The sequence below is a fragment of the Diadema antillarum genome, unplaced genomic scaffold (assembly GCF_040938485.1).
Source record: "Diadema antillarum isolate AM-2024a unplaced genomic scaffold, OU_Dant_1.0 seq00000533_RagTag, whole genome shotgun sequence".
Taxonomy (NCBI): Eukaryota; Metazoa; Echinodermata; class Echinoidea; order Diadematoida; family Diadematidae; genus Diadema; species Diadema antillarum.
In genome coordinates, this window is record NW_027271484.1 from 829,339 (window position 1) to 857,187 (window position 27,849).

General features: G+C 36.8%; 1 protein-coding gene across 1 annotated transcript; it reads left to right on the forward strand.

Moving 5' to 3' along the window:
- The first annotated feature begins 1,215 nt into the window (after nucleotides 1–1,215).
- LOC139734609 (gephyrin-like) lies at nucleotides 1,216–26,603 on the forward strand. Its single transcript, XM_071645393.1, has 16 exons — nucleotides 1,216–1,318; nucleotides 3,485–3,563; nucleotides 4,362–4,419; nucleotides 4,985–5,077; nucleotides 6,683–6,777; nucleotides 7,728–7,732; nucleotides 15,985–16,116; nucleotides 16,727–16,819; nucleotides 17,800–17,975; nucleotides 19,034–19,092; nucleotides 19,564–19,717; nucleotides 20,745–20,866; nucleotides 21,881–22,042; nucleotides 22,771–22,835; nucleotides 23,452–23,555; nucleotides 24,007–26,603. Exons 1-16 carry the CDS (start codon nucleotides 1,273–1,275, stop codon nucleotides 24,232–24,234), a joined length of 1,671 nt encoding a protein of 556 aa, XP_071501494.1. The 5' UTR covers nucleotides 1,216–1,272; the 3' UTR covers nucleotides 24,235–26,603.
- Nucleotides 26,604–27,849: the final 1,246 nt, after the last annotated feature.

Consider the following 27,849-nt stretch of genomic DNA (forward strand, 5'->3'; position numbering starts at 1 on the left):
GAAATGAAAATTGGAAAGTGGTCTGATATATCAGATGAAATAATATTCGATTTATGAGTGGGCGTAACATAACAAAATATATCATTATCAATAAAGGGAAGCTGTATTATTTGTTACTCTGGTGGGTTTAGTAATGAGTGGTAAAAAGGAAGCTGAAAACCTACTATCTAGTAATTTCTAAGAGGTATTTGATGTGTGACATTTCAGAACATCTATATTAAAGTCGCCCATAATAAAACATTCTTTATCGACAAAAAATGGGTTATGGATTAGATCCTGGGTCCCATCGGAGGACCCAAGTTCGATTCCCGCTCAGCGCTTAAGTTCCTGTACGAGAAGTTTTAAATAGGTACCTGGCAACGCTAGGGTAATGAGGCAGCGGGGCCCTCTGGTAGAACAGTGGCAACACTGAAAATTCCACCCTGGATAACTTAGACCTTTAAATCATGATGAAGATGATCATCATCATTATCATTATTATTATTATTATTATTATTATTATTATTATTATTATTATTATTATTATTATTATTATCATTATTATTATCATCAATCGATCAATCAATCAACCAATTCATCCACCAGTCTATTTCAAAACTTTCTATTTTTCTATCTATAGTATGCATATGTCTAATCGTCAATATGTGTATGCTAGTATCTGTATCTATCTATCTATCTATATCTATATCTCAATTTTTAGTTTGGGTGTGTGTGTGTGTGTGTGTGTGGGCGCCGGGGGTACCAAAGTGTGGGGGCTCTGCCTGAAGCCCCGCCCCCCCCCCCCCCGCCCCTGTATCTATCTATCTATCTATCTATCTATCTATCTATCTATCTATCTTTCTATCTATCTATCTATCTATCTATCTATCTATCTATCTATCTATAATTATCTATGCCATCTGTCTACATCTCGATCTGTCTGTAAATTAATTTTGTTTGTTGACATGAATTATTTGACTTCCTCTGAGTTATCTATCTTCCTAAGCACATTTTCCTTTTATTTTGTCTTTCTTTCGTCAAAGTATTTTCTCTACTACTGTATAATTATAATTATGTTCTTTCAATGACTGCGAATTCGAACGAAGCTAGCACAGCGCATTCCGCATCACTGCGCGCACAATCTCGGCTCGACCGCCCACTCATCTTGGATGGTGGGTGCCCTCGATCGTCAGAGCAGGTGGTAAACAAAACTCTACGTGATAAAACACTACAGCCATAAAAGGTAGTCCCGAGTGTGGATGGTATGCAACTAGCTCTTGATAAACTACCAACATGGCAACAGCAGCAAGTGAGAGAGTTCGAGTAGGAGTTTTGACTGGTGAGTTCACGTAATAAACATAATGTGGTGAAATTGCATAACAGATGAATTTCTGTGTGTGGTAAAACTCCAGACTCTTGACAGCAACGTCGGGTGGCAAAGCACAACGAGTCATAGTCCCACCTGTTCAAAAAGCTGTCGGAACTTCCAGTCAGACCAGTGCATGATGACGTGCATGCATGCTGCTATTGGCTAACCCCGGGGCGCTCCTTGCTTGTACACAGTTATAACGCTTCGCGTTCGGCGTTCGGGCTGTGTTTCGCAGTTAGCATGCTGCATGCATGCTGTCCAGCATCATCCGTAGTAGAACCTAGTACCCGGTCAGTAGTTGGTATGGTAGATTATTAGTAAATTTATTAGTAATAGATCTAGTACTATACGAAACACTAGTAATCTCTGTTGTACCCATGTAATTAGCTCACGAAGCTCACGAAGCTTACTGGGACTCAGGAGGATGGATGAGGTTCTTCTTCACGTGTGGCATCAAGTTCTGAAGTGAAATGATACCCATGGTCATGATGGACCCCAACTGTTTGCTGACTAGAATTTACTTAACAAATTTCTTGTCACCTTGCTTTATACCTGGGCTTTCCAGGCTCCAGAGCAACCACATAAAGTTGGCATCATTTGCCTAAGCCCTATCTTTGATGTGGGCTGTGGATATTGTCGTTATTGTAAGGTACACCGTTTCATCAGGTTTGCACCTTGCTCTTTGTGAGGAAGTGAAACCCATTCTATAATACGCAATGAATGTTTATGAGTGCAATGGATAGAATATTTCATGAGGTGAAATATAAAATGATCCATTCAACGAGGCGGAGGGATCAATAATTTCATCTTTCACTGAATTAAATATTCTGTTCGTTGCATGAATGAAAAAACATTTATTATTTGTTTTATATTTTAACACCAAAAGTAGATCCATGTCATTTGATGTTTGATAAATTTAGAAACAAGACAGAATGTGCGAGATCTGAGATGGAGAGAGTGTTGAGCGCTATATGCTATAGTATAATAGGGTACCGTCTGTCAGTATGCTTGATCGCATGCACGCTGTTTATATGTACCAGTACATAGTGTGCCGGGCACTTGGTGCCTGTGCAAAGGAGCAAATCGCAGTGATCCGAGATTACATCGTAAATGGAGTCACAATTGCACGAATGATGATGCAATAGTAAAATGGTACAAAAGATCATGTCAGAATAACCAATCAAATGACAAGGATCAATTTAGGTAACATATAACATAGTCTATGTATATCATCTCTCTTTCACACACAGGATCTCCATTTAATGTTCTAATCTGAGGGACAGATTGTTTTGATACTTCCTTGTAGAGGGGGCAGTATTAGTACTTGTACACAAAATATTGCTTACTTCCAGTAGCTGGACTTTTAACTCAATCGTAAGCCATTTGAATTGCAATACAGATACACTACCAACTGACCACTGGTAGTATGGATTAAGACAGAGATTACTGGTGCATAGGTATGCATAGCTGAGTCAGTGAGTTCATCACTGGAAGACAAATCAAGTGATCAATTCTCATTTTGATAGATGTTCTATGAAAAATTTAAGTTCTTGTGTGCCTGTATACATTCTTCTACCATTAGGGGCTGGCCAAGAGATTTCTAGTCATGGATGGGATGTTGCATAGATGAAATTTATGTTTTCAAGCTCAAAGCTGTACCTAAGTAAGTTTTGACCAGAAAAATGAATTTGAACTATGCCACCACATTTTGTATAATACATAAAAATAATTACAAGTTAAAAGTACAAGAGAATCTGCAGGGTTTTTTTTCTCTCTGTTCGTGAAGCATTTGTTATGTGTCTAGAGAGTTGACCCATTGCACATGAAGAGTTTGTTTGCAAAAACCGATAAGTCCATATTTGTCAAATGGAGATATTTGCGATCAAAGGTCAAGAAAAATAAAGAGAATAATAAGAAATTTTTTGCCTCTTTTGACCATAACTTCAAAAATGTACCTTTATATGTAGTGACCAATATATCATTCAAAAGGTATTATTTTGTACTTTATGACAGAGACCGTACTTCAAAATCTTCAAAAATGGACTTATCGGTTTTTGCAAACAAACTCTTCACATTTACTGTTGGTGGTGAAAACATTCAATTGATAGAATTAAATTTGTCTCCCATTTATGACAGTGAGTGACAGATGCTCAAAGCAGGAAGCTGTGGATAAGAGTGGACCAAATTTGAAGACATTGGTTGAAGACAGTGATGGGTAAGTCAAATTCCAAATATGACCTTTGTAGAACAGAAATATAGTTCATTTGATATGAGATATATATGCCATTTTTATTCCTTTAACATATTTTGGAACACTGTATTTTAACAGATCGACTTTGACAGATTTCATTCATGGATTACATGTTTGTAAACATAAGCAAATGTTGCAATTATATATCCCTTTTCAGTTATTTTTACTGGTGTATGAACATGTAGTAGGTACATCCAATTCCGCCACGTTATACTATTATGTATGCAGTGGTCTTTCCAAGTTCTTTATTGTGGAGGTGTGTGTTCTGGTATTTCATTGTCAACAAGAAAACATTAAAGGCATAATTTACCATTCGCAGATGAATCAAAAACCCAGCATTAGTGATTAAAAATAGTTCTAAGATGTGAGTTAGGGATAGAAACAACCACTGTAGAAATTTGAATCCATATGATCGATGTTAATTACGTTGAAATACACACAATGTGAACAATAGTTACAATAAAAATGTTTCCAGACTATAAAACCATCTACAGTTATGGTTTAATGAGAAAATACTGATATCTCCTTATATTTTTGGCTTTATATCAAAAATGTTATATGGTAGGGTGTTTTGTGATACAACAGACCTACACATATGCATTAAATGTGATGTCTTGAAATTTTTTTTTTGATCACTGCTCCCAAAGGTAAACAGGGCCTTTAATATTGCCCATATATTGCATGTTACTTTCTAACTAAAACAGTATGTAGTATGAATGCCAGAATTTTTCTTTTGAGACCTCATTTTGTATTTCAATGCAGGCTTGGAGGTGAAGTTGTTAGCTTGAAGATTGTTCCAGATGAGATATCATGCATCAAGGTATATACACTGTATGTGTGCCACAAATGAGCAAAGTATGACAGCATGTGCAGTATTATTGTCTCAAAGGTGTTTCATATTGTCTGTGTGTGTGTTGTGTGTGTGTATGTGGGTGTATTTTTATGTATGATGTGAATAGATGTTTCTATGTGTGTTTGAGGATATTTATGGATGTGTGTTTGAGGATATTTATGGATGTGTGTTTATATCTGCATGCATTTAGATTTGATTATAAAACATTTGATATTGATTCAATCAGGAAATAATTTTTCAACTCAAATTTGATTAGCAATTTCAGCTGATGAACAATATTTCAAGTGGTATACTGGACACTTCTATAGAAGAAAACTGCTACACAAAAGTTAGTTCGTGTAGCAGTGATGTAAAAATGCATAGCAAATTGTGATGTGATAACAGGAAAATTATTCCCTGGATCATTCATTTGTATATAGTTGTATTGATAACATTTTTTGTGTGTGCATAAGCGTTTCTCATTTTACAACCAAACTGTCTCATTTTCCAACCAAACTGTCTCATTTTCCATCTTTTTTCTCTCTCTATGTAGGAAACTCTCATTGCATGGACTGATGATGATAATCTAGATCTCATATTAACAACTGGTGGCACAGGATTTGCTGACCGTGATGTCACTCCAGAGGTATGTAGGTCATCATGATCCTTGGGTCATTCTTTGAGGAGAGAAGCTGTTTGTATTAATGTAGAAACCTCAGATATGTACTAGTTTACTGCCAGTGGATGTATTTATATGCAGTCCTCTGATGCCTCTGCATAATATTGTCACAAATGGCTTTAGGTGGTATCAGTTTGATTTTATCAAAATGGGAAAAGAGTCCCTTGAATTGAGTATACTCCAGTGGCAAAAATTTTGCTTCAGTTTGTGTTTGTGGTTTTGTTTTTTTCATATTTTGTGAGTCAACTGATAAACGTGATATTAACAACATGACAAATTATCATTATTATTTTTTCAAAAATTTCTAATCAAATCCAGTATAATAATATGTTGTAATATTTTTATCTCCATTTCAGTTGTTTTCATTTCATGAATTGCTTGTTGTATTTATGTTTAATGGAAGGTAAACCTGAATTTGAATTATTTGAATTATTATTGATCATGAATTTAACCATTTGGGATATTGTCACATGATTGTCTTCCAAGTCCTGATTCGGGAAATATGCTCAAGAAATATATTGCAGTGGCGGATCCTTTATTTCTTGTTAAAACGAAAGAAATAAAAAGAAAAAAATTAATTTAATTTTGTTAAGGCACCTCCCCTTTACAGAATTCCTTGATCCACCCCTGTATTGTACATAGTGATAGTTAAGGCTCAACTTGTAGAAAGACTCCTAGCATCTAGGAAAGTAATGTAGAGACAAGCAAAATTGCCCAATCCACCATTTAGCTCATGTAGCATTGTAAGCAAATGAAGCAGTATGTTTATTGGATCTAAAGGTCTTTTACCGCTTCGCATCGTGTGATATGAGGGGAGGTATGCACATAGTTGTACTCTGTTAGTAGATAAATCTATGTGCAATTATATGTAGATCTAGAAGAGATATACGTTATAACCATTTAAGTTTTCCACAGTTAGTGTTTGTTTTCTGAAAGCACCTGCTGCATTTTTTACACTGTCATATTTGCATGCTCATATTTTGCCTAGATAAGTTTTGTAAACATTTCAGTTTTGTTTTTCTTACATGCTGGTAAAAATGGCACGCACAACTTTATGCCAGATTTCTGACTTTATTTGTCTAAATGGCATATTTCTTTGTTTGCCATAAAGTTTTCTAGCTTAGTGAAAGAACACTTGACTTGCCTCTTTCAGAAGGCAGGGAGAATATTACTTTAATGTGTTTGTCAGAAACAGGTAGAAAAATTGTCTACTTTTCACTAAAAAAAAAAAGAGAAGAAATTTAGGGAAATCAATTCTATTTATATTTCTTTATATAGGTTGTCCTACTGTGAAATCTCATATTGTAGTCTTCTTATCCAGCAATGACAAAACATAGAATTAACCAAAACTTCAGAAATTCATAACTTTTGATCAAATTGTCCTATTTTCCTGTAACTTGAGTAGTACTGATATTTGTGCATTCACTTTATTTGCATAGCTATACATTAGAGCTGAATCCCATGTAGGTAGAATTTCACTATTAGAATGAACACACCCAAGCTAGCGATAGAAATATAAAAATGAGAAAAAGTGCCAAGTATGTGATATTTTACTTGTTTGCTGCAACATAGGCTACAAAGGCTGTGCTGGAGAAGGAAGCACCTGGATTAGCTATGACCATGCTCATGGGGTCACTCAAGGTCACTCCTCTTGCTGCCCTATCCAGGTAAAGCTGATTCATCTTCACAGTACTCACCGGAAGACACTTAAATGTATACCCTTTCCCCCTATCTTTATTAGTAGGGACTCATGATAATTTTAGATTATTGTATCTCTTGGAACATTTCCAAGAAATCATAAACACAGGCATGATATTCAGTAGATTTATATCTGATTTCAGATTTTTTTTTTCAAGTCTACACACATTTTGCTTTTTCCATGTATCAAAATCACCTGAAAATGTTGATTTCCGATTTTTTTCAACAAACTTCAATATCATCCCTGTAAACAGAAAATACAACTGCCCTCCCCCACCCAACCCCCACCCCCACCCAAAAAGAAAAAAAGAAAGAAAAAAGGAAAAAAAAGAGGCAGCATTTTCAGATTTGAACTACTCTAGGACAGTTCTGCAAGTACAAATTCCTCCACCTGAGCTGGAGCTACAAGACTTTTATGCCACTACATGTTTTTGTACCTTCCAAAATATTTTCATCAGCAGTCACAAATTTGAGGATACTCAAACCAATGTTTTTAATGTGATCATGCAATTATGACACCGACCAGCAGCAAATATAGCAGTTTTGAAATGACAGTGAATAAAAAAGGAAACATGAAGCCAATTTAAAAAAAAAATGAACAATTGCATTTTAGTTGTAGCTTTGTCATGAATGGCTTTGATCTTTGTGCAGTTTTCCTCCTTAAGTCTCTTCAAATTATAACACTTGGCATAATTTGTATCTTTAAATACATGTATGCTTCACCACAAAGTGGCATTTTTTTTTCTGTAGTGACATTTATGGGGATTTCAGGAATTAAAATAGAAAACATGAAACATGTAAAACACGAGAAAAGTATCGGTTAAGACAGAATCGACAAGGCATAACAATACCCAAAATAATGTAGATGTGACATGATGATTTTTGAAAATTTCATATAATTTCCATTTAATTGTTTTAGAACTTGTATAACTTCAATTTTGAAATTGCTGATAGGCACATGTTATGATGATAACACATTTGAGAATGATAGACAGGTAGGAAAAAGTATGATAGTGTTTATTGATGACCATAACAAGAATAGAATTAATGTGCAGGATCTAATAGATGTAGTAGCTATCCATTTTGTGACAATACCACGTTTGAAGGTAATATACAGGTTGGAAAAGATGTAATAGCCAGTTCATGTTATAACAATAACATGTTTGAAGGTAATGTACAGGTTGGAAAAGATGTGATATTCAATGCATGTAAATGTTATTGTAAATGTTATGACAATAACATGCTTGAATATAATATACAGGTTAAAGATATGTAATAGTGATTGCATGTTATAACAATAACACAATTAAAAATGATATAGAGGTTGGAAATGATGAAATAGCCCGTGCATGTTATAATAATACTATAAAAGTTGATATTTTTGCGTGAATTTTTCGCGCTTGGCAGGGTAAGAAGAGTTTTGCGTGTTTTCAATTCCCCTGAATCAAGACATCAACTACTGGAAGATATAGCAAAAATATTCGCGTGCTTTTATTTTTGTGCTAGTTTCGGGTTGTGTGAAATGCACAAAAATTTCAACACCGCGAAAATTTCCACTTTTACAGTAACATTGAAAAAAAAAAAATATATATATATATATGGTACTGGTTAGAAAGGCTGTATTATCCAGTTAATGCAATATAGAAACATGTCATCAGATTTTCTTTGTAGGAGATATGTGTAATAACTTTTTTATATCCTTTCATCTGCAGGAATGTTATGGCTTTGCTCTGCCCACCTTGCGCCATGCCATTCAGCTCCTCAAAGGAGAGAAAGCTGGTGTAGCAGCCACACACAAAGAACTGGCCACCACCGGACCACTAATGATAACTCGTATTCAGGTATATGCGGCTTCCAATTTGTGAAATATAACAAATGTCTAACTGCAACTGGCGAGGCACGAATGCAGTTCTTTGCCTACCTTAATCTCATCACTAAGGACATGATGATTATATCAAGGCAGGGTTGTCTTTTTTCATCAAAAAAGTGTTAGTGTGTGTGTGTTTCTTTTTTTTATTTATTTGTTTGATTTTAGCTTGAATTTACTGGTCTGATGAATGTGGTATGTTGAAACATCAATAAGGGTGGGTATTGCATCTTCAGAATAGTCAGTATGAGTAGAAAGCTGACATCTTGTTTATTGTTGGTAAGTATATGCATGCTTGTGATGGAACCTTCATAAGACTTACATTACATTTGCAGTGTCATTGGAATAACTTGACAAAGCAGTTGTAAGATTGTGATGTAATGCATTTTAACAAGACATGGCTCTATATTATGCGGTATTAACATGAAATTTAGAAATCAAGATTTTTTTGTTTTTACTGATTTTTCACTTGCATGGGCTTTTGCATCAGTTTCCATACATTTGCTATTGATTGGCTATGTGAGAAACCACTCAAATTTTTCTAGGATTTTGAAAGAAAGGGACCATATGAACAGAAGAAGGAAGGAAGAGAGATGGAAGGAGAAGAAGATTTAGCCACATGTCTGCCTCCAAAACAAGAACTCTCAAGGGTGCTTTCTTTATGTCTGTGTGTCCAGGCTGCTCAAAGAAGGAAGAAGAAGAAGAAGAAACACAAACGTACATGTGAGCCCCAGCCTTCAGAGAACTCTGACACACAGCGGAGTGGCATTAGGACCAGACATGGGCTGGAGGCTTTGGATCGAGTAAAAAGGTCTCGAGACATCGCGAGAGAGACATCCAGTTTCGATGTGAGCAAAAGTTTCAAACACATCGTACAGAAAGCTAGCAAACAGACTCCCAAACGGAACCAGGAACACTGGAAGGAGACAACAATGGAGAAAGAAACAAACAATGACAAAGATGCGGAAGTAGAGATTGAAGAAAATGATGAGCAAACCACAACAGATAATGATGATGGTGGTGGTGCTGATGATGATGATGATGATATTGCATCTTCTGCCAGTCATAATCCTGTGGATATTGAAAACATTATGAGCCACTTGGAAAATATAGATGACAGTGACAGCAGCGTCTGTGATAATGCAGGCCAGAATGTCAGTAAGGCTGACATTCGTGAGGATAGAGCGAATGTAGGTGGTACGCATGATGGAGATAAGGATTATGGGACGTTCCCAGGGAAGGAAGGCAGTGATGAGGAAAGTGACACAGACGTGGATGATGATGATATCTGTCATTCTTCAAATGAAGAGGCGGACAGTCCCAAAGCAACTGATCTACGAGTAGCAGCGAGACGCCTCTCACCCATCACTACCATTGATATGAGTGCCCTCAGAGAGGACAATGGTAAAAGTCAGAGTGCCTCACAGAGGACTGAAAGGAAAAAGGGTGATTTGGGTGTGTTTCAATTTGACCCAGAGGACACCAATGAGTCACCGCCCGTAAAATCAAAAAGAGTCATCGTTCTCTCGAGACCTTTTGGAACTCGCAAGCCAAGAAAAGTTGTCAAGAAAACATCCGCAAAGAAAGGGAAGTCCAATGCGGAGACGCATCGCATACAGGCAGGAAAGCCCCTCATGAGGTTCCTCAGAACACATCCCCTGCTCAAAGACATCACTCTCTCCCGTGGGAAGCGGAGCGTGAAGCGCGACCTCGTGATGAGGCGGAGGGGGGATGAGAGCGTGGACACAGGCATCTGGAAAAGGATGGAGCGGATCCAAGAGAGAAACCGAGTAGACGATCTCTTTGATCCCACAGAGGAGGGGCGGAAGTTACAAGAGCTGATCAGGAAGAACAAGAAGAGAAACGAGTATGTCGTGGCTTGGTATCTGTGGTGTCCAGGTCATGGCAACTGTCTTAGGAGATGTGGAAGCTATGGCAGGTGTTCTGAAGGTGAGTTGTTGATACCTGATGCATCCTTTAGTCTTAGACTTTGACTCTCTTAGCACAAACTCTACAAATATCCCCCATATTTTTATCTGTACTTTAGTACTTGGCATTACAGTGGCATGTTTGGAGCTTTGTAATCTGTCAGTCTGACTTCTGATGTACAGATAGAAAAGGAGCTTTGTAAGCCACTAGTCTGACTTCTGATGTACAGATAGAAAAATATGTTTTATTTGCTTCTTTGTTTACATTAAGCAGTTACACATTCTGACAAAGAATCCTCATAGTGATCTGCATGGTATGACTGCTTCTTTCTAGTATTAGCTTATGCATTTAGTTTGATTCTCTTAGTAGTAGAAGCTATCCGTGCAGATGGCCTAAGTTTCATAAATATGCTGTATAAATATGCTGCAGTGAAATACATATCAACTATATATATATTTTTTTGACATTCAGTTTTTAAATTGCTATTTAAATCATTTTGATCAGTTCATCACATGTATAAGTTTCCTGAAATGTCACAGAATGTGGAGATCTCTAGAGAAATATTGATACCAAGTTATCATAGCAGGTTGTATTGTGCAAATCAGACAGGAATATTGTTTGCTGCAAGCATTTTATTTTCAAATGCCCAGCTGCAAGCTTTACATAAGGACATGATTGTGTGTTGTTGTTTTTCCCGTTTGTCCCCCCTCTCCCATTAGGCTGCCAAGGAGCAGCCCACAAGCAGGACCGTCATAATTGTTCAGTGGTCGTTCACCTTAAGCTCTTCCTGGGAGACTTGGACCACTGGTCGGTGAAAATCAATGGTCACCACGTCGCCCCTGACAGCCGGGTTGTCTGGACCCCGCCCCCGCCCGACAAGGTGCGGCACGACGTGGACATGAGAGACCTGATCGTCTCGCAGAGGGAGAAAGGTGAGAGCCTTCAGGACATCCACAAGCGGCTGATGGAGGACCCTCTCCTCGCCCGCATTACTCCCTCCAAGAGGCGCATGACAAACCTTCTCTACAACAGCAAGCATCTCAAGACAAAGCGGATATGCAATGAACGACAGAAAGAACAGAAGGTTGAACCCGGCACATGACAGACTATTTCTGTGGTGTTTGTTAGGGTGTCTGTCGGTTTCCAGAAGCACTTCTCATCTGCCAAACTGTCTCGTTAATTCAATGTGTTCATCCAACCAAATAGGGAACACTCTGTGTGACTCACTAGTTGCTAGTCATCGCAATGGTGGAAACTTTCTATTTGCATTCATTTGTTTGCTGAATTTCCAGTCATTATTATTCTGAAGAAGGTGTTTTGATTCTATTCAGGTCAGTTCTGCAGAAATATGTTCCATGTTCTAAATGACATATGCCCAACTTTTTTGCAATTACAATACACATTTAATGTGACTGTAAAATAGACTTATACAAACGTGTAATGTTTGCTCTTGGATGACACATTTTCAAATATTTTCAATTCAATTTAGTTAATTCAATGAAATTTAGATACTAGAAGTGGGAATGCAGCAATTAATTACCTTAAGTTGGTAAACAAAACATTACAACAAAGGTGACATATTTACTTGAAATATACTTACCCATCTTATAAAAAGAATCTTGTGAGCATGCTGTATTATTTGTTGAGACTGTATTGCTGTATAGTAAAGGCATGTAAAACTTGCATAATTCCATAACTTCTTATTCTTTGTGTCAAAAACAAAAACTAAATATTTTGTTTCTCTTTCCTCTCTTTATCAGTCGACTTGAACATAGAGTGGAATCTCCCCTTAAAATGAATATTTATGCATCCTTCATCATTATAAACAGTCAACTCGACTTAAGTCAACTATACGTATGTCAAATTATGAAAATAGAATCCCCACACTCCCAATAAAAAACAAACAATCAAATTGTATTCACTGTGAATATGATGATAGTTAAGGAATTCGTAGGATGTGGGTTCCTTTTGCTGGTGCTATGCACTGTATGGATTCAAAAGGATATTTCTCAGGGTATTGTCTGATGTTTGTTTATTACATCAAAGTTTGTGTGATACTTTTCACTGTATCATGATGTAACTGTATCATAGTGCATTGCACTATGGACACAATAATCACACATGTGCAGACACGTAGACATGAAGACATAATACAACAAATAAAGACATGACTTTACATATCTTGACATTCACGATGTGACATAATGGAAACATGAAGACAACTCACAAGATCAAATGAAAATTGAAGAAATCCTGTAGAATATAAAGAAGGAATCCTGTGCAACATAGGAATTACAGTCACTGTTACCATGATAGAGTTTGATGTCACTCGAAAAAAGCTAATTATGATGTTGATAAGTACCATTGAAGACGAGCAAATCAATGAAAGATTTTAATATATAAATTACATTTTTTATGATGACAATATCTATTGTCAAATCCCAACTTCTCTTTTTTCTTGCCTTGTCATTCAAAATCATGCAAAGGATGATTACATGTAGGTCTCATTTCATAGAAAATGTTGTAACATCAAACCAACTCTTGGTAGACTGGCAACTTTATGTAGCAAAACCAATCTGGAAGTGGGACTCTTGTCATCAGCATGACACTTGTCACTGCTTGGAATGGGGCCCTGAACAGGTATTTTATGTCAGTAATGAGTTATTATTTATTTTTTAATGTTTATGTTCAGAACTATCTTTTTGAGACATGGCTGAATAAAGAATTTGCCTATGTACATGACTTACACTACATGTAATTATTGTTTTTTTGTTTGAACCTGTTGTATATTTCAATATCTTTCATAGTAATAGTGCCTGAAGGAAGGAAAACCCAGAAGTGAATTTGTAGTGATTTGTCACATGCAGAACATCATACACTACCTGAAATGTTTAGCAATGGGTAAAAAAGAAAAGGAATATTGAAGTTTGTTGGTGTGTTGATGTTATTTGTGCAGTAGGCCTACTGTCTTTAATGGAGGAGCCTGCAGACTTTTCTACAATTTCAGCATTCTTTAAATACTTTTTTGAGGGGGAGGGGGAGGGATGGGGTTACAAACGCATTCGTTAACACCTGTGGGTTTTTATTGTTTATGTTGTGAGTGCCTGCATGTGCCAATGTCTGTTTCTTTATTTGCCAGTACAAGGTGGTTGGTGAATTGCTGTATTTTGAGTATGCTTTGTTGAACCTCACAGTTTCATTGTTCCAAAGACACTATTGGTAGCTTTGTTCAACTTTTTTATTATTATGTATTTAGCTTCTAGCGGATGCTGATATGCCTATAACTATGTTGGACATTTCTCAAACTTTTAATCAAGACTGATTGATAATTTGGTTGTCTTATTACTATTGTTATTATAATTGTTATTGTTGTTATTATCATATTATTATTATTGTTATTATTATTATTATTATCATCATTATTATTATTGTTACTTCAAAATGCGGCAGCACGCATCATCACACTATCCAAGAAGCACACTCACATCACCCCTATTTTGAGATCACTTCATTGGTTACCAGTCAAAGATCGCATTATTTTTAAGATTTTACTTTTGACTTTTCATTGCATTCAGGGCGCTGCTCCTCAGTATAACATTGACTTACTCCATAATTACATCCCTGCTAGATCTTTACGCTCATCCAACTCCGGTTCTCTGATAATTCCAAGATTCACTACAATATGGGGCACACGTGCCTTTGGCCATGCTGCTCCCACCTTATGGAATAACTTACCTTCAGCCGTTAAAAATTGTTCTTCATCAGACTCCTTTAAAAGCAGTCTAAAAACTCACTTGTTTAAAGCCTCAATTTGATTACTCATTACATGTACTTGATATTTGTATGTCTTTTACTTCGTCACTTTCTCTTCCTTCCGCGCCTAGAGCACTCTGCAGAGTGGATTTGGCGCTATATAAATCATATCAATTATTATTTTATTATTATTATTATCATTATTATCATTATTATTAATATCATTGTTGTTGTTGTTACTATTATTATTGCATGTATTACTATACTACTACTACTACTAGCACTACAAACACTACCACTAAGACTACTGTTACAAGTGTATTATTATCATTTTCATTATCATTGTTTTTCTCACAAAAATGGATTCAAGGTCTCTTTAAATCTGAAATTTTTGATCAGGTTGATTCATTTGGGAAGAACTCAAAGGTTTTGTTTTTTTATGCTGTGCAGCATACAATTTTCCTTTAGCAAGTCAGCCATTTGATGGATCTGTGTGATGATTGTGAGGGGAGACTAAGCGTAAGGGATCACCTGCGGCGTCTGTCTGTCCGACGTCCGTCCGTCCATCCGTCCGTCCGTCTGTCCGACGTCCATCCGTCTGTCCGTCCGTCCGTCCGTCCGTCGTCCGTCCGTAACGCTACAAAAACTTGAATACAGGTGTCAATAAACTTTTAGGGCCCAATGTTTAGTTTTTATGGCACGTTTCAATTGTGGCTCATAACTTTTGATCCATTGGTCCGTTTGTGACCAAACTTGGCTGGTAAATGTCCCTTGGGGAGTTGAAGGTCACCACAAGGTCAAAGGTCATAGGCGGGGTCCATGAACTTCTGGGAGTTAGAAAAACATTAATTTCTTCTACGCGAATGGGCGAGACTCATTTTGGCACTTGCCTTGTTTTGTGTGTATACATGTAAATTGTATGTTACAAATCACAGTGTGCCTACTAAGACTCATCTTGCCTAAAAATGTGAAAATGTATCTGATTTTGTGGTTTTGAAGGTAACATCATTGCTTTAATTATCCTCCAAAACAGTATCCGCATCATCATCACGACCACCATCACTGCCAAAAAATTGGTAAGTCCCTATCAGAGCATTGTATGCATTTATTATTATACAGAGAAGCAATATATAGGCATGCTTCTGAATGTAGTATGGATGATGAATAGCGGTCTGTGGTCTGAGATGGGTTAGCATTCCCAGGCTGTGTTGCCATAGCAACAACTATATTTGATGGATGTAAGTTGTTGGGGTTTTGTTCTTAGAGTAATCATAGAGGATCTGACATTGGAGCTGCCGAGGCTGCCAGATTCTTTGTTATAAAGCATGCATGGGTAACTTCCCAATATCCCAAGCACATGACTTGTTATCGTCCAAAGCACTTCATGATTATATTGATTGACAAGATAATGTCATACTGTCATGATGATCTATGTCTGTCTGTTAGGGAATTGGATCATTCCTTTTTAATATGATATCAAGCAATATGCCCAAGTCTTAACATTTTTTTTTTTCTCAGATGGATTCTGTCAATGATGTGATTTCAGTGTTTGGCGATCTATTTAGCCGATCTGTACATGTATTTTATTTGTCATGAATGAATGAGACACTGAGTTTCCTGCTTTCAGTTCACCATGATGTAGAGAAGGTGGCCCGCCGGCCCCGGGATTCCATCTACCCTGTCATCCCCTTCAAGGATGCCCTTAAGATCGTTATGGAAAACACACCAGTCTTGCCAGTGGAAGAGGTGGATCTGAAGGGTAAGTTGCTACATACGTCTTCAAGCATACTTTATAGGAGTGCACAGCAGTCAATAACATGACTAATGGTTTCAGAGGAGGCAATTTTATATATTCTTTTTTGTTGTTTTACATGGTATCATTGTTCATGTCTGCACTCAGACTTGTTCCTGGTAAGTGAAGACCAGTCAAACTGTATTTGTCCACTTATTTATAGAGGAAATAGTTTCCGTGGCTTATATTAAATACCTGTAAATAGAAATCACTTCATTTGAAATGATTGCCTATTATGAGAATGGTCATTAATTCATCTAAAGTGTTGATTTTCATCATTCCGAAGAGATATACTTCATTGTGCTATTTTTTTCTTTATTATTATTTATCTTTTTTTGTAATGTAAAACTCAGTTGTGTGAAGAAGTATCAAACATTTATACTCAAATTGTCATTTGTCACGATGTTCAGACCTTTAGATTACTTTTAGGCAGTCATGCAGAACTATTATCAAATTCCTGAAGCAGATCCATACTTCTAACCCTGCTGCTGAGGAATTTACAGTCTGGACAATCATTGTGCAGCTGTCGTGGTACAGTTAAACAGTCTGTACACATGGTGAACTGCTTCAATTTCAGATGCCTTAGGGAGAATTGTGTCAGAGGAGATAAAGGCTCCCATCTCTTTGCCTCCATTTCGGAATTCCATCAAGGATGGATATGCTGTCATAGGTAAGTGTTACTTTTTCTTTTTCTGGACTAGGTAGGGCCTACTTGTCTTTTCTTGCTTCTCATTTTAGAGTACTGGAGGTGTTGGATTGGGCTTCTTGTCTGTTTGTATAGTTACACTTTTTATATATACACAAAAATTGTGTATTGGATTGTGTGGGAGGTTTTTTTTTTTTTTTGCCAAATCTTAGATGAAATCACATGCAGTGGCAAGGCTATAATTTGAATAGATTGTGAAAATTTGAAGGTCAAAGCCAAATTTGTAGCAACCTTTTTGTGCAGTGACATAGATATGTGACAGTCTCTGGATATTACCATGAATATAAATGTACATATTTTTTGTCTTTTTTGCCAATATTTCAGATTGTCATTTTTTTCTTGGGGGGGGGGGGGAGGTTGTCACTACCTCTATTCAATCCCATTTTTCATAGAGGTGAATTGTCTTATTGATGCAACACTGCCTGCAGAGTTGTAGCAGTTGCCATTACGTTGAGTACTGTATACGCCATATAGCGAGTTTAAATTTTTGCGAATCGGGACTTCCCGACGATTTCGCGAGTGGTTAAATTCGTGGTCGTAGAGAACAGGACTGTACAGAGAAATGCATACGTGTGCGTCACATTCACATCGGGATCAGAGTTATTATTTTCATGTGTCTTTAATTTCGTGAATAGCACCTGACTTGTGTAATTCACGAAAATAATAACCTTGCAAAATATTCAGCGTATACATTAATTGAATGACTTTCCTTTGCCTTGTGGGGCACTCTTCTTTCCCTTTATCATCTAGATGTACCTGGTAATCAGTGTTGGTCTGATCAACTCTTGTCAACTTTCATGATAACATACATGATAACAGATTTTGATGAAGTGTATGTCTCTCATTTCAAGGAGATCAAACATTGATCAAAAAGCTCTATGATGAGCAATGAATAAGATTCATTTTAACATAGACTTTCTCGTCACACTGTTTTCCCCTGCCAGCATCCGATGGTCCAGGTGTGCGTAAAGTGATCAGTGACACGATCGCTGGGGATGTTCCCGATTGTGACCTGACCCCAGGTCATGTGATCAGACTCACCACCGGGGCTCCGATCCCTAAGGGTGCCGATGCTGTCGTCCAGGTGGAGGATACAGAACTTGTGGAAGAAGCTGATGATGTAAGCTTGTAAAATCTGTTCAGTCATGACTTGTTGCCTGCATGCATGGTAAACTAGGAGATGATGTGATACTGTTAGTATTCCCCACATGTGACATGACTGCACTATAAAGTTTGTCCCCGTTTATATTTTTGCCATATTCCAGTGATGATTGACCAGGGCCCCCTTTTATACTAAAGATATAATCAATTATAAATTTCCTTACCACACAGGCTACCACAGACTTACAACTGAAATCAATTATATAATCAATTATAACTCTTCATAAAACAGGGCCGTAATGTCTAACAGATGTGATGGTATTGTAGAGTATTGGTAGGGGAGAGCAGAGATTACCACACAATTGTCAAGTGGAAATAAAATGATGTTTGATAGAATGCAGAACTGCATGAGGATGAGAGGTGTATGTAGTATGTATGTATGTATGTGTTTTGTGAAAGTCTGCATGGTGGCGTAAATGAGGAAGAGAGGTTTACGGTAACACCATGTGTACGTAGTCCCTGAAAGGACTGTTGTTTTGTGATAGAAGACCCTTGAAAGAGGAGAGTGGAGGAAGGAAGCAACATAGGAAGAGTGAAAAAAGAAAGGTAAATAGTGGCAATCAAGGGGCAAAGGTGAGCTGTGTGCAAGGTATACATTTGTTTATTTTCTTTTCAAAAAAAAAAGGAGCTTTTATGGGAACTATTGGGAGATCATTCAAAGGGAGGAGAATAGGATGTGTAGAAGACAGGTCCAAGTAAAGCTAGAGTAAAATGAAACAGAGAGAAAAACACAAAAGTTTACCTAAGTTTAGGATTCTGGAAAGAATTTGTGTGTAGAAATGGAGGAAAGCTGAGAAGTGTTGTGCAAAGAATTGTATGCAGAGAGAGAGAGAGAGAGAGAAAGAGAGAGAGAAAGGGAGAGAGAGGAAGTGCTTTCACTATATCATATCCTGTTCTCACTTTGAACTAAATGCATTAATCTTTTATGAACATTATAACTACTTGAAGCATGGGGAAATGAGTTGCACAATTTTGTTTTTTTTTTCTGAATTTTTAATTATTTTTTTCTTTTTACAGGGCAGGAAGGAAGTGGCAATAAGGATCCTATCGACTCCTAAGTGTGGTCAAGATATCAGGTGTGTTATATCAGTACAGTTTGTATCATTTTACAGAACTCTGATACTTAGCTTCATTTGTAACTACATTGAATTTCAATCAGAATGCATCACATGTTAGTGCCTATTTATGATACAAGATTCAATCTTGGATCTGAAAGCTGAGATCATATTTGTGTGATTTAAGGCAGCAAGTGGGGAAACTCACATTTTGGAAGCAGACAAAAGATGCTAGATTAGAGATGAATGAAATGGAGGGCATCTGCTTGGCTATCAAAGGAGATGGCTCTTTTGTGAGTAATGACTAACAAAATATATGATGTACTTGTATGAGCAATGATTAAGAGATATATGATCTACCTAATTAAATGAGGTGTGACTATTATGAACGGCATGGGGATAGTATCATTAGCAGCCTTGTGACAATTTTGTCTTAAATGCTTCATTGGTCTGCTCTTATTAGTTTTATCCATATGTCCTGTCCATCTCCAGACCCATCGGTAGTGACCTGCAGGAGGGAACCGTACTCCTCATCCCTGGCACCAAACTTGGTCCTCCGGAGCTGGGTCTCCTTGCCTCGGTAGGCATCACCAAGATGCAGTGCTACCGGAAGCCTTTGGTGGGAGTCTGCTCCACTGGGAATGAGGTTAGTAGTGGAAAAATTTAGAAAAAAAAAAAGTGGTTTCCTATAGAATGTAATAGGAAAGTAATGTCAAGAAGTGCTTGAAAGGAGAAAAGGTTTTCTGTTGTCGAGAGAAGGACATTGTCTTGAGTTTTACAGGCTTGATTAGCCATATGCGTAGGTGGAGTAATACGGTGATATTTTGCACAGAAGTTTGTTAAACTCTTGGCATAGTGATTTGAGTAACACACATTTCTCATAGATCCTTGCATGAGTACACTCAGGACTCGTCCTCGACCGGTTAATATTGTAATACAGATATATACATATAGAATAATTCTGCAAATTCACGAAATTCTTCCGTGGAGATGTTTTCATTGCAACTGATTGACAAATTGCCCTACATCGACGTAAATGAGCACTGATCAATTCAGTGCTTATTTACGTCGATGTAGGGCAATTTGTCAATCATTTGCAACAGAATAATTCTGATAATGAAAATGGCAAAACATGATATGAAACTACTACTATTAATGTAAATCATAAGTAAAGTTGTCTGCACAAATATATTCCTGAGAGTCGAGTGTTTTGAAGAAGTGAATTTTTCAAAAATTTTGCCTTGATGAACATTCCTTTCTATCTGCTGCTCTTGACATGGTGTTTGTGTCAGAAATCTTCCAGTGATCATGCTATCGATCTCTTTATCTTTCTCATGGTGATCTAACATGTGGCTGTGAAGAAGATCTTTACCAAACACACTAGAGCTCTTGATGCACTTGAATGACATGATCAGAAGTACAACTGTTCATCATTTGGTAGTAGATGTGATGATAGAAAAAAGGTGAGAATAAGGTCAAAGATGAGTGCTCCATGATTCCTCATTCACATCTCTATGATGCAAACCAGTTAATTGTCTTAGTGAAGATCTTAACCTATAGTGAAAAGTAAATACTGATGAATGTCCTGAAATGCATCTTTGATGTTTGTCTTTCTAAAACTACCATAAGACTTTTAAGAGAAACCTTTTAATATGTCACTCCATTCCTCACAGTTGACCGAGCCGTGGGAGAAACTGCCACCAGGCCATATCTACGACAGCAACCGAACCTCCATGTTGGCTATCTTAAAAGAAATGGACATGCCAACAGTCGATATGGGCATTGCTCCTGACACGTAAGGCTTATCGTCCTTTGAACATATCTGTACTTTTGGAAAACAAAAACAAAACAAAACAAACAGCAACACATGGAGTTATTTAACCTCAGATCTAGACAAGAATGGCATAATTCCTGTTGCTCAAACTTAGAATATTAAAATGAGCTGGAGGGATGCATATTTCCCAAAATTTCCTGTCAGTGTTTGGGATTTAAGATTCAAGATGATTTATTGTCATTTAAAAGTATACATACATTTTGGGGGACATTTAGTGAGTGCAGAGTGCACTATTGTCACTAATAGTACAGTAAAATTGAGCATACACAATAGCATAAACTATACAAAATTGACTTTCAGTATACAATATATGCAACAATAATCACAGTTTTATATATATGCATAAGAAAATTAATTTAAAAAACTAACAGGAAATCTGAAGAGGCAGACAGAGTGCTGAAGCAATTCATTGTTGAACTATGTATCGTGACAGCAGCTTATCATTTATTACATTGATACTCGAAACAAAATTTCACTTAATGATGTAAGTCTTCAGATGTCATTAGCACAGTTTACTCAATTGTTCATTCTCTTTCTCTGATAGGGTTATTTTTGGTATAGAGGGGCTGCAAAGCACAAAGCTTTATTGCACCTAAAATATAACAAACCGGTGCAAAGCTATATCACAGGATAAATGTTAAATGTAGAATGTATGATGAGAAATACTGTAGCATAACCTATTCCTGTCCTAGCATATGAGGCAGCTTGTGCACCCTTTGTCATAATCTCTGATGCATCATTATTATCTTCCCTTCCATTTGAGAGGTGACATGAAGTCCATTGCTAATGTGCACAGTTTTGTCCCCATCTAGTGCATCATACAATTTTCCTTAGCTGATACTCTTTAAACAGTACAGAAAGACAGACAGAAAGAAAATATTCTTCCACTGTTTTCTCATTTGATGTTGCTTCTGTTACTGATGCTGATTTTGTATCAGTTACCATGCATTTATACCACCACCTGTTCACTCACAGGGTGGAGGCCACTAAGGACCTCCTCTTAAGGGCAGCTTCCAAGTCTGATGTCATTGTAACTACAGGAGGTGTTTCCATGGGAGAAAAGGACCTCCTCAAGTATGTCTTGTCCGAGGAGCTCAAGGCTAATCTCTTCTTTGGTAGAATCTTCCTCAAGCCAGGGTGAGTGTTGATGAGGAAGGGAGGCAGTATCATGACTTGAAGGTTACTAACTTCAGTGATTCCTTGTAGAATTTGATAGATGTCTATTGCTGAAAAGATTCCTGGCATTCATGGATCAGCGTCTTCATATTTTTAGAAGAGCAGGGAAGTGCAAAAGTAAGGAGGCCGAGATAGATAGATAGGTAGATAGATAGATAGATAGATAGATAGATAGATGGATGGATGGATGGATGGATGGATGGATGGATGGATGGATGGATGGATGGATGGATAGATAGATAGATAGATAGATAGATAGATAGATAGGTAGGTAGATAGATAGATAGATAGATAGATAGATAGATAGATTGATAGATTGATTGATTGATTCCTAGATAGATAGATAGATAGATAGATAGAATAGATAGACAGATGGATATATTCAAATAAATAGGTAGATAGATAGATAGATAGATAGAAAGGGAGGGAGGGAGAAAGATGACAGGTGACAAAAGTAAATGACAGAGAAATGGAAAAAGAGAAAAAGGGAGAGAAAAATAATTCAACATAAGAAAGGAACACATGACGGGGCAAAGAAAGATGAGCTGCAAGACTTTATTGAGTAGCCCGATTCAGATGTAGTGGCGAATATGATTAAGAAGTTGTGAATTGAAGAGAATGACAAATCCTTTGCTTATCTAGAGTTTGTTAATGATGTAGAATATTTTCTTGTGCTTTACCCTCTACAGGAAGCCAACAACATTTTGCACTTTTGAACATGAAGGCTCAACAAAGCTGTTCTTCTCTCTACCAGGTGAAAAAACATTGAAGTGAAATGTAAAGATCGTGTGTGTGTTTCTATCCTCTCTTTGAAAGGAGTCATGATGTTTTTTTGGTATGATGTTGCGTGATACATGCAGTATAACATCTAACAAATTGTTGAACAAAAAATAGGAGTGGAAGACGTATTTGATAGATGGTCCTTTCTGTATGATCAATTTGTCTCATTCTTCAGGATAAAATATGTACAGGAACTTGTTTTATCTGTTCAAGAATAGGCAGCGGCAGACAATCAGGCTGATCCTCTTCCTGTCACGGATGAGATTCATAGATTTTTTAGGAAAAACAACAACAACAAAATGGGAGGAGAGAATGGAGTTGAGGATTTGTGTCATTTTCATGTCATGCCCTCCATTCAATGGATGATGCATAAGAGAAGACACTTTGACACCAATTTTTTTTTTTAATGATCAAGAATACAATTTATAAAATGGTTTAGAGCCTTTGTCATGAGGAGAAACCTGATATACCCCATTCTAGTCAAAGTATAACTGTTGCTGTTGGTACTGCAATCTCAGATGTTGTCTTTTGACTTGTGCTTGTTTCATGCTATTTAATATCTGTTCTGTGTAATTCATCCTTGTCTTCAGGCAATCCTGTGTCAGGCATTGTGACTTTTAACCACTTCGTCTTACCTTGTCTGCGGAAGATGATGGGATATGATAACCCTCACCTCAGGAGGATCAAAGTCAGGGTGAGTAACCTTATGTCTTTTAAGGAATAACTAAATGCTGTCTGTGAGAGCAGAAAACTCCAAAATGGTTCTAAGAGCCTCCTGGATTGTGGCAGTGTTTTCATTGCCACATTGATGAAGACAATGGTACTGTGCACATATGCTCGTGTGACATACTCATCTGTAAGGCATCTCTATGTGTATTTATGGCATTTCGTTCAAGCTGCAATATCTTTGAAAATGGCTAAATTCTCACTTTGTTCACATGGACTGAAGATATCTTTAGATTTTGTGTGAACATAATGAAGGAATGAGTTGAAACTTGTAAATCTGTGCATAAACCTTTTACTTCTCTATTTTGATTTGTTTGTTTATTTGTTTGTTTGTGTGTGTGTTCATTTTTGGGAGGAACTAAAATGTACTTATTGTGTCTTGGCATGGTTTCCTCTTAACACATTTTCCCATCACATAGATTGAGAGTGACATAGAACTTGACCCACGCCCCGAGTTTCAGCGAGTCCTGCTAGACTGGAGCACAGATGATGGCGTTCCCAGGGCAACCACGACAGGCAACCAGATCAGCAGCCGCCTGATCAGTCTCCGCCAGGCCAACGCACTCTTGGCCCTCCCCAGCAGGACAGATGAGGTTCCAATGCTCCCAAAGGGCTCCCTCGTTGAGGCTGTGGTGCTCAGGATATGAGTCTAGCTATGGCAGGTTGTGTGATTAAAACTTTGGGATCTGATCTGAGTTTAGTCAAAGAGAAATTCAACGTTTAATAGTACAATGAGATATCCCACTTTTCTGAGGTTCTCTCTATTTCATAAATTTCATAAATATGTAGACCCGTTTTTTGCATCTGATATTGTTGCCAATTTAAATTTGCAGATCATTCATTTTTTACAAAGAGAGGTCAACATATTGTGGGGAAGATAGGAGGAAAACAAATCGATTGTCCAAAATTGATGATCAAACTTTTTTTTACAAATCAATATATTATGATGATTTTGAAATCATAACAACAACCACAACCACAAGCACAAACACAAGCACAAACATCTTACTTTTATTGATATTAAAATTAATGTTAAATGAACCCAATGTGCTGACCACTTCTGAGATGAGAATTTTTGTTGGAACAACAGTCGTAAGGGATTGAATAAGATCACAATAAAAAGCTGTTTCAGCTGACCATTAACCATTTTAAATCCATAGTCTGTTGTCACTTTTATGTCAATCCTTACCTGTTATTCCCTCCCGCCACCTCCACCACAAGATTCTTTTCTCGTTTCGATTCTGTTTAATTCTTCTGACAGAGTGTGGTAATGGGTGCCAAGTCCAGTATGGGATTGCAAAAGTTTGTAGTCATAATACTTCATGCAGATTTATCATAACTTATCTCCCCAAAGTTCTTCTTCATTAAGAATCTTGAATCATTTTACTTAACTGTGGTAATGGAAAATGCTAGTCCAAATACCAGTGGTTTGTCATGGGTATTATTTGTCCAACATTAGATTGGAAGATGCTCTTTCAAGAGAACATTTTCATTGAAATCAATCACAATGTACTCAGTATTAGTAAATGTAAGTGCAGGTTAAACTGTTGATTTGTTCTGTGCATCAGAGCAAAGAGCATTTGAATGGGCATTTGTGATCATTTCTTTACTTATAAAGTAGATAATGAGAATTCTTATATAGGCTAAAGAAATACTGAGACAAAAATGAGATGCATGTTGAGACAGTACTATCCTGATGGCACATGTACTGGTAAATGAGTCCAGAGATTCGAATTTTCATTTGCTCCGAGTGTTTTGTAAATGAAATATTTGCAGAGATATAGGAAGCATGGAAACACTTTGATTACCAGAGTTTTACATGTAGAGTAGATAGAGAAAAATAGAAATATTACAATGTAGTTTCATTTTGTGAGAATGTTGAAACAGTTGATATCATATCATAATCTACAAAAGCTTTGTTTATAAAGCAGATGTACAGAATGAAGCTGGTAATTTTTGGCAAGTCTAACTCAAATCATTCCTTCTGATCCATACAAAAAGAGGACATTTGGCTCTAACTGAAGAAGAAGGGAAAGGACATGTGCATTTTTAAATGGTGATTCTTCCAGTGCCCCTGTTTGAAAAGATGAAGATTTGTAGAGTGACAGCTATCCAATCACACAGCAATAAAGTTTGTATTATATCTCAGACATCTATGCTTTAGATAATAATCTTATCATGAATTTGAGGATGCTTACAGTATTTGCATGTGATCATGATGGTGTTTGTAAATGAAGATGGTTGAACTTCAAAGCATTTTGTACCAAAAAAAAAGAAGAAAAAAGATGGGATCTTGTAATGAAGATGCACAATTTACATCTCAGTTCATTTGTGTGTGGTGTTTTATATCCAAGACTTGGACTTATCTGTAAACAGATTTTATATAGAGAGATTATCCTAGAGTAAGGAAGATGATTATCAAGCAAATGAATCAACTAAAGAGCCTGACCTGATGCATTATATTTGATTAGTTTGTTATAGTAATATCTATTTTTAATTCAGGAAGAAATTACAAGTGACTTAAGAGACAAAAATGTGCAATTCCCACCTATGCAAGTTGTTGCCAGATGGAAAGCTTTATCGGTAGACAATTGCCCTGAACTTGACCTCATTGAAAGGCTGTGTGCCTATATACTTTAGTCGGCTTTTATGTAATGGAGACCATAATGCAGATAAACAAGGAAATCTGAAAATGTTATTATAATCATTATTGATACTGCCAGTTGTACTCATCAGTTCAAATAGAACAGTATTGTTGCAGAATATATGAAATCCAGGAAAATGTAATGCATGCCCAAGAATTAACTGATCAACGAATATACAGTATCACATATGATAATTATTATTTTGACGTACAGAACAAATAAGCAGGAAGCTCCCAAATGCTTAGTGGAAACACCATATCGTTCAGATCTGCAATGTATTGTTAATGAAACATCTGACTTTAAAAAGAAAAGGGAAGAAGCTTTTAGTCATGATTCGATCATCTGGTAAATTTGCTGATTGACTGCTTCCTGTTATACTGGTTTTGAAAAAAAAAAAAAGCATTTCATCAGCAGTTTTGTGATTGTGATATTACATTTGGACATGATGAATGAAAGTGACTGTGTAATGGTTTTATTTTTTCATAATCATTAAATGGTTTGTGTATATACCCCATGCATGCACTGAGTAGCTTGCGACAGTTCAAGGGAGTAGGATAAGATAAGTCTATCAAGCCATGCAACAAATGGAACTGTTTCTGTCATCAGTTCATAATTTCACATATGGAAAACAATATAAAGAAAATCCAAGATATTTTCACTTTTCTGTCATATTGAAAGAGCACTTGACTTACCTCTTTCAGAAAGCAGGGGGAATGATATTACCCTTAACATAATGTCAGTAACTAGTCAAAGGAATGAGTACTCTTCTTGAAAAATGATATTTTAGTGGGATTGGCTATATTTTCTATATATCATTTTCTATATGTGGCATCATAAGCTGATAACTGATACAGTTCAATCTGTAGCATGACTCAACAAACCTATTCTACTCATTTGAACACCATGGGAGATGCACACAGTGCATGCATGGGATTTGTCACTGGCATGCAGCTGAGAAGCCTTGCAATATCTTACTGCTCTCTAATCTATATTCCTATTTATTCATCTTCCTGTATGTATTATCTGCATATTAATAAAACACACACACACACACACACACACATACACACACACACACACACACACACACACATACACACACACACACACACACACACAAAGAACTCAGTGAGAGAACCCCAGTAGATGGAGGGAGAGAGAAAGGGATGAGAAAAGTTTTTTTTTTTTTTTTTATAATACATGGTACATACGAATACATAGGGTCTAACCACTTGGAGCCCCCATTTTTTTTTACCCCAGAAGTGGCACCAGGAAAAAAAAAAAAAAAGTTAAGCGTTGTGTGTGTGTGTGTTGTACCAGAGGGCTTTATAGAAGTACGGGTAAGGCCATTTTGAAATTATTATTATTATTTTTTTTTTTTTTGGCCTGTCAGCTGAAGAAACCCGGAAGTGGCAGCAGAAATATGAACTGGGCCCTCTCACTTCAAAAAAAGTGGTGCTGGCCATGACTGACAAAACACAAAATCATTATATATATATATGTATATATATATACAGTGTATATATATATATATATATATATATATATATATACACTCAGCAAAAAAAGTAAGTTCCCCCCTAGCATTTGTGGATATATCTCAAAAAGTATTCAACC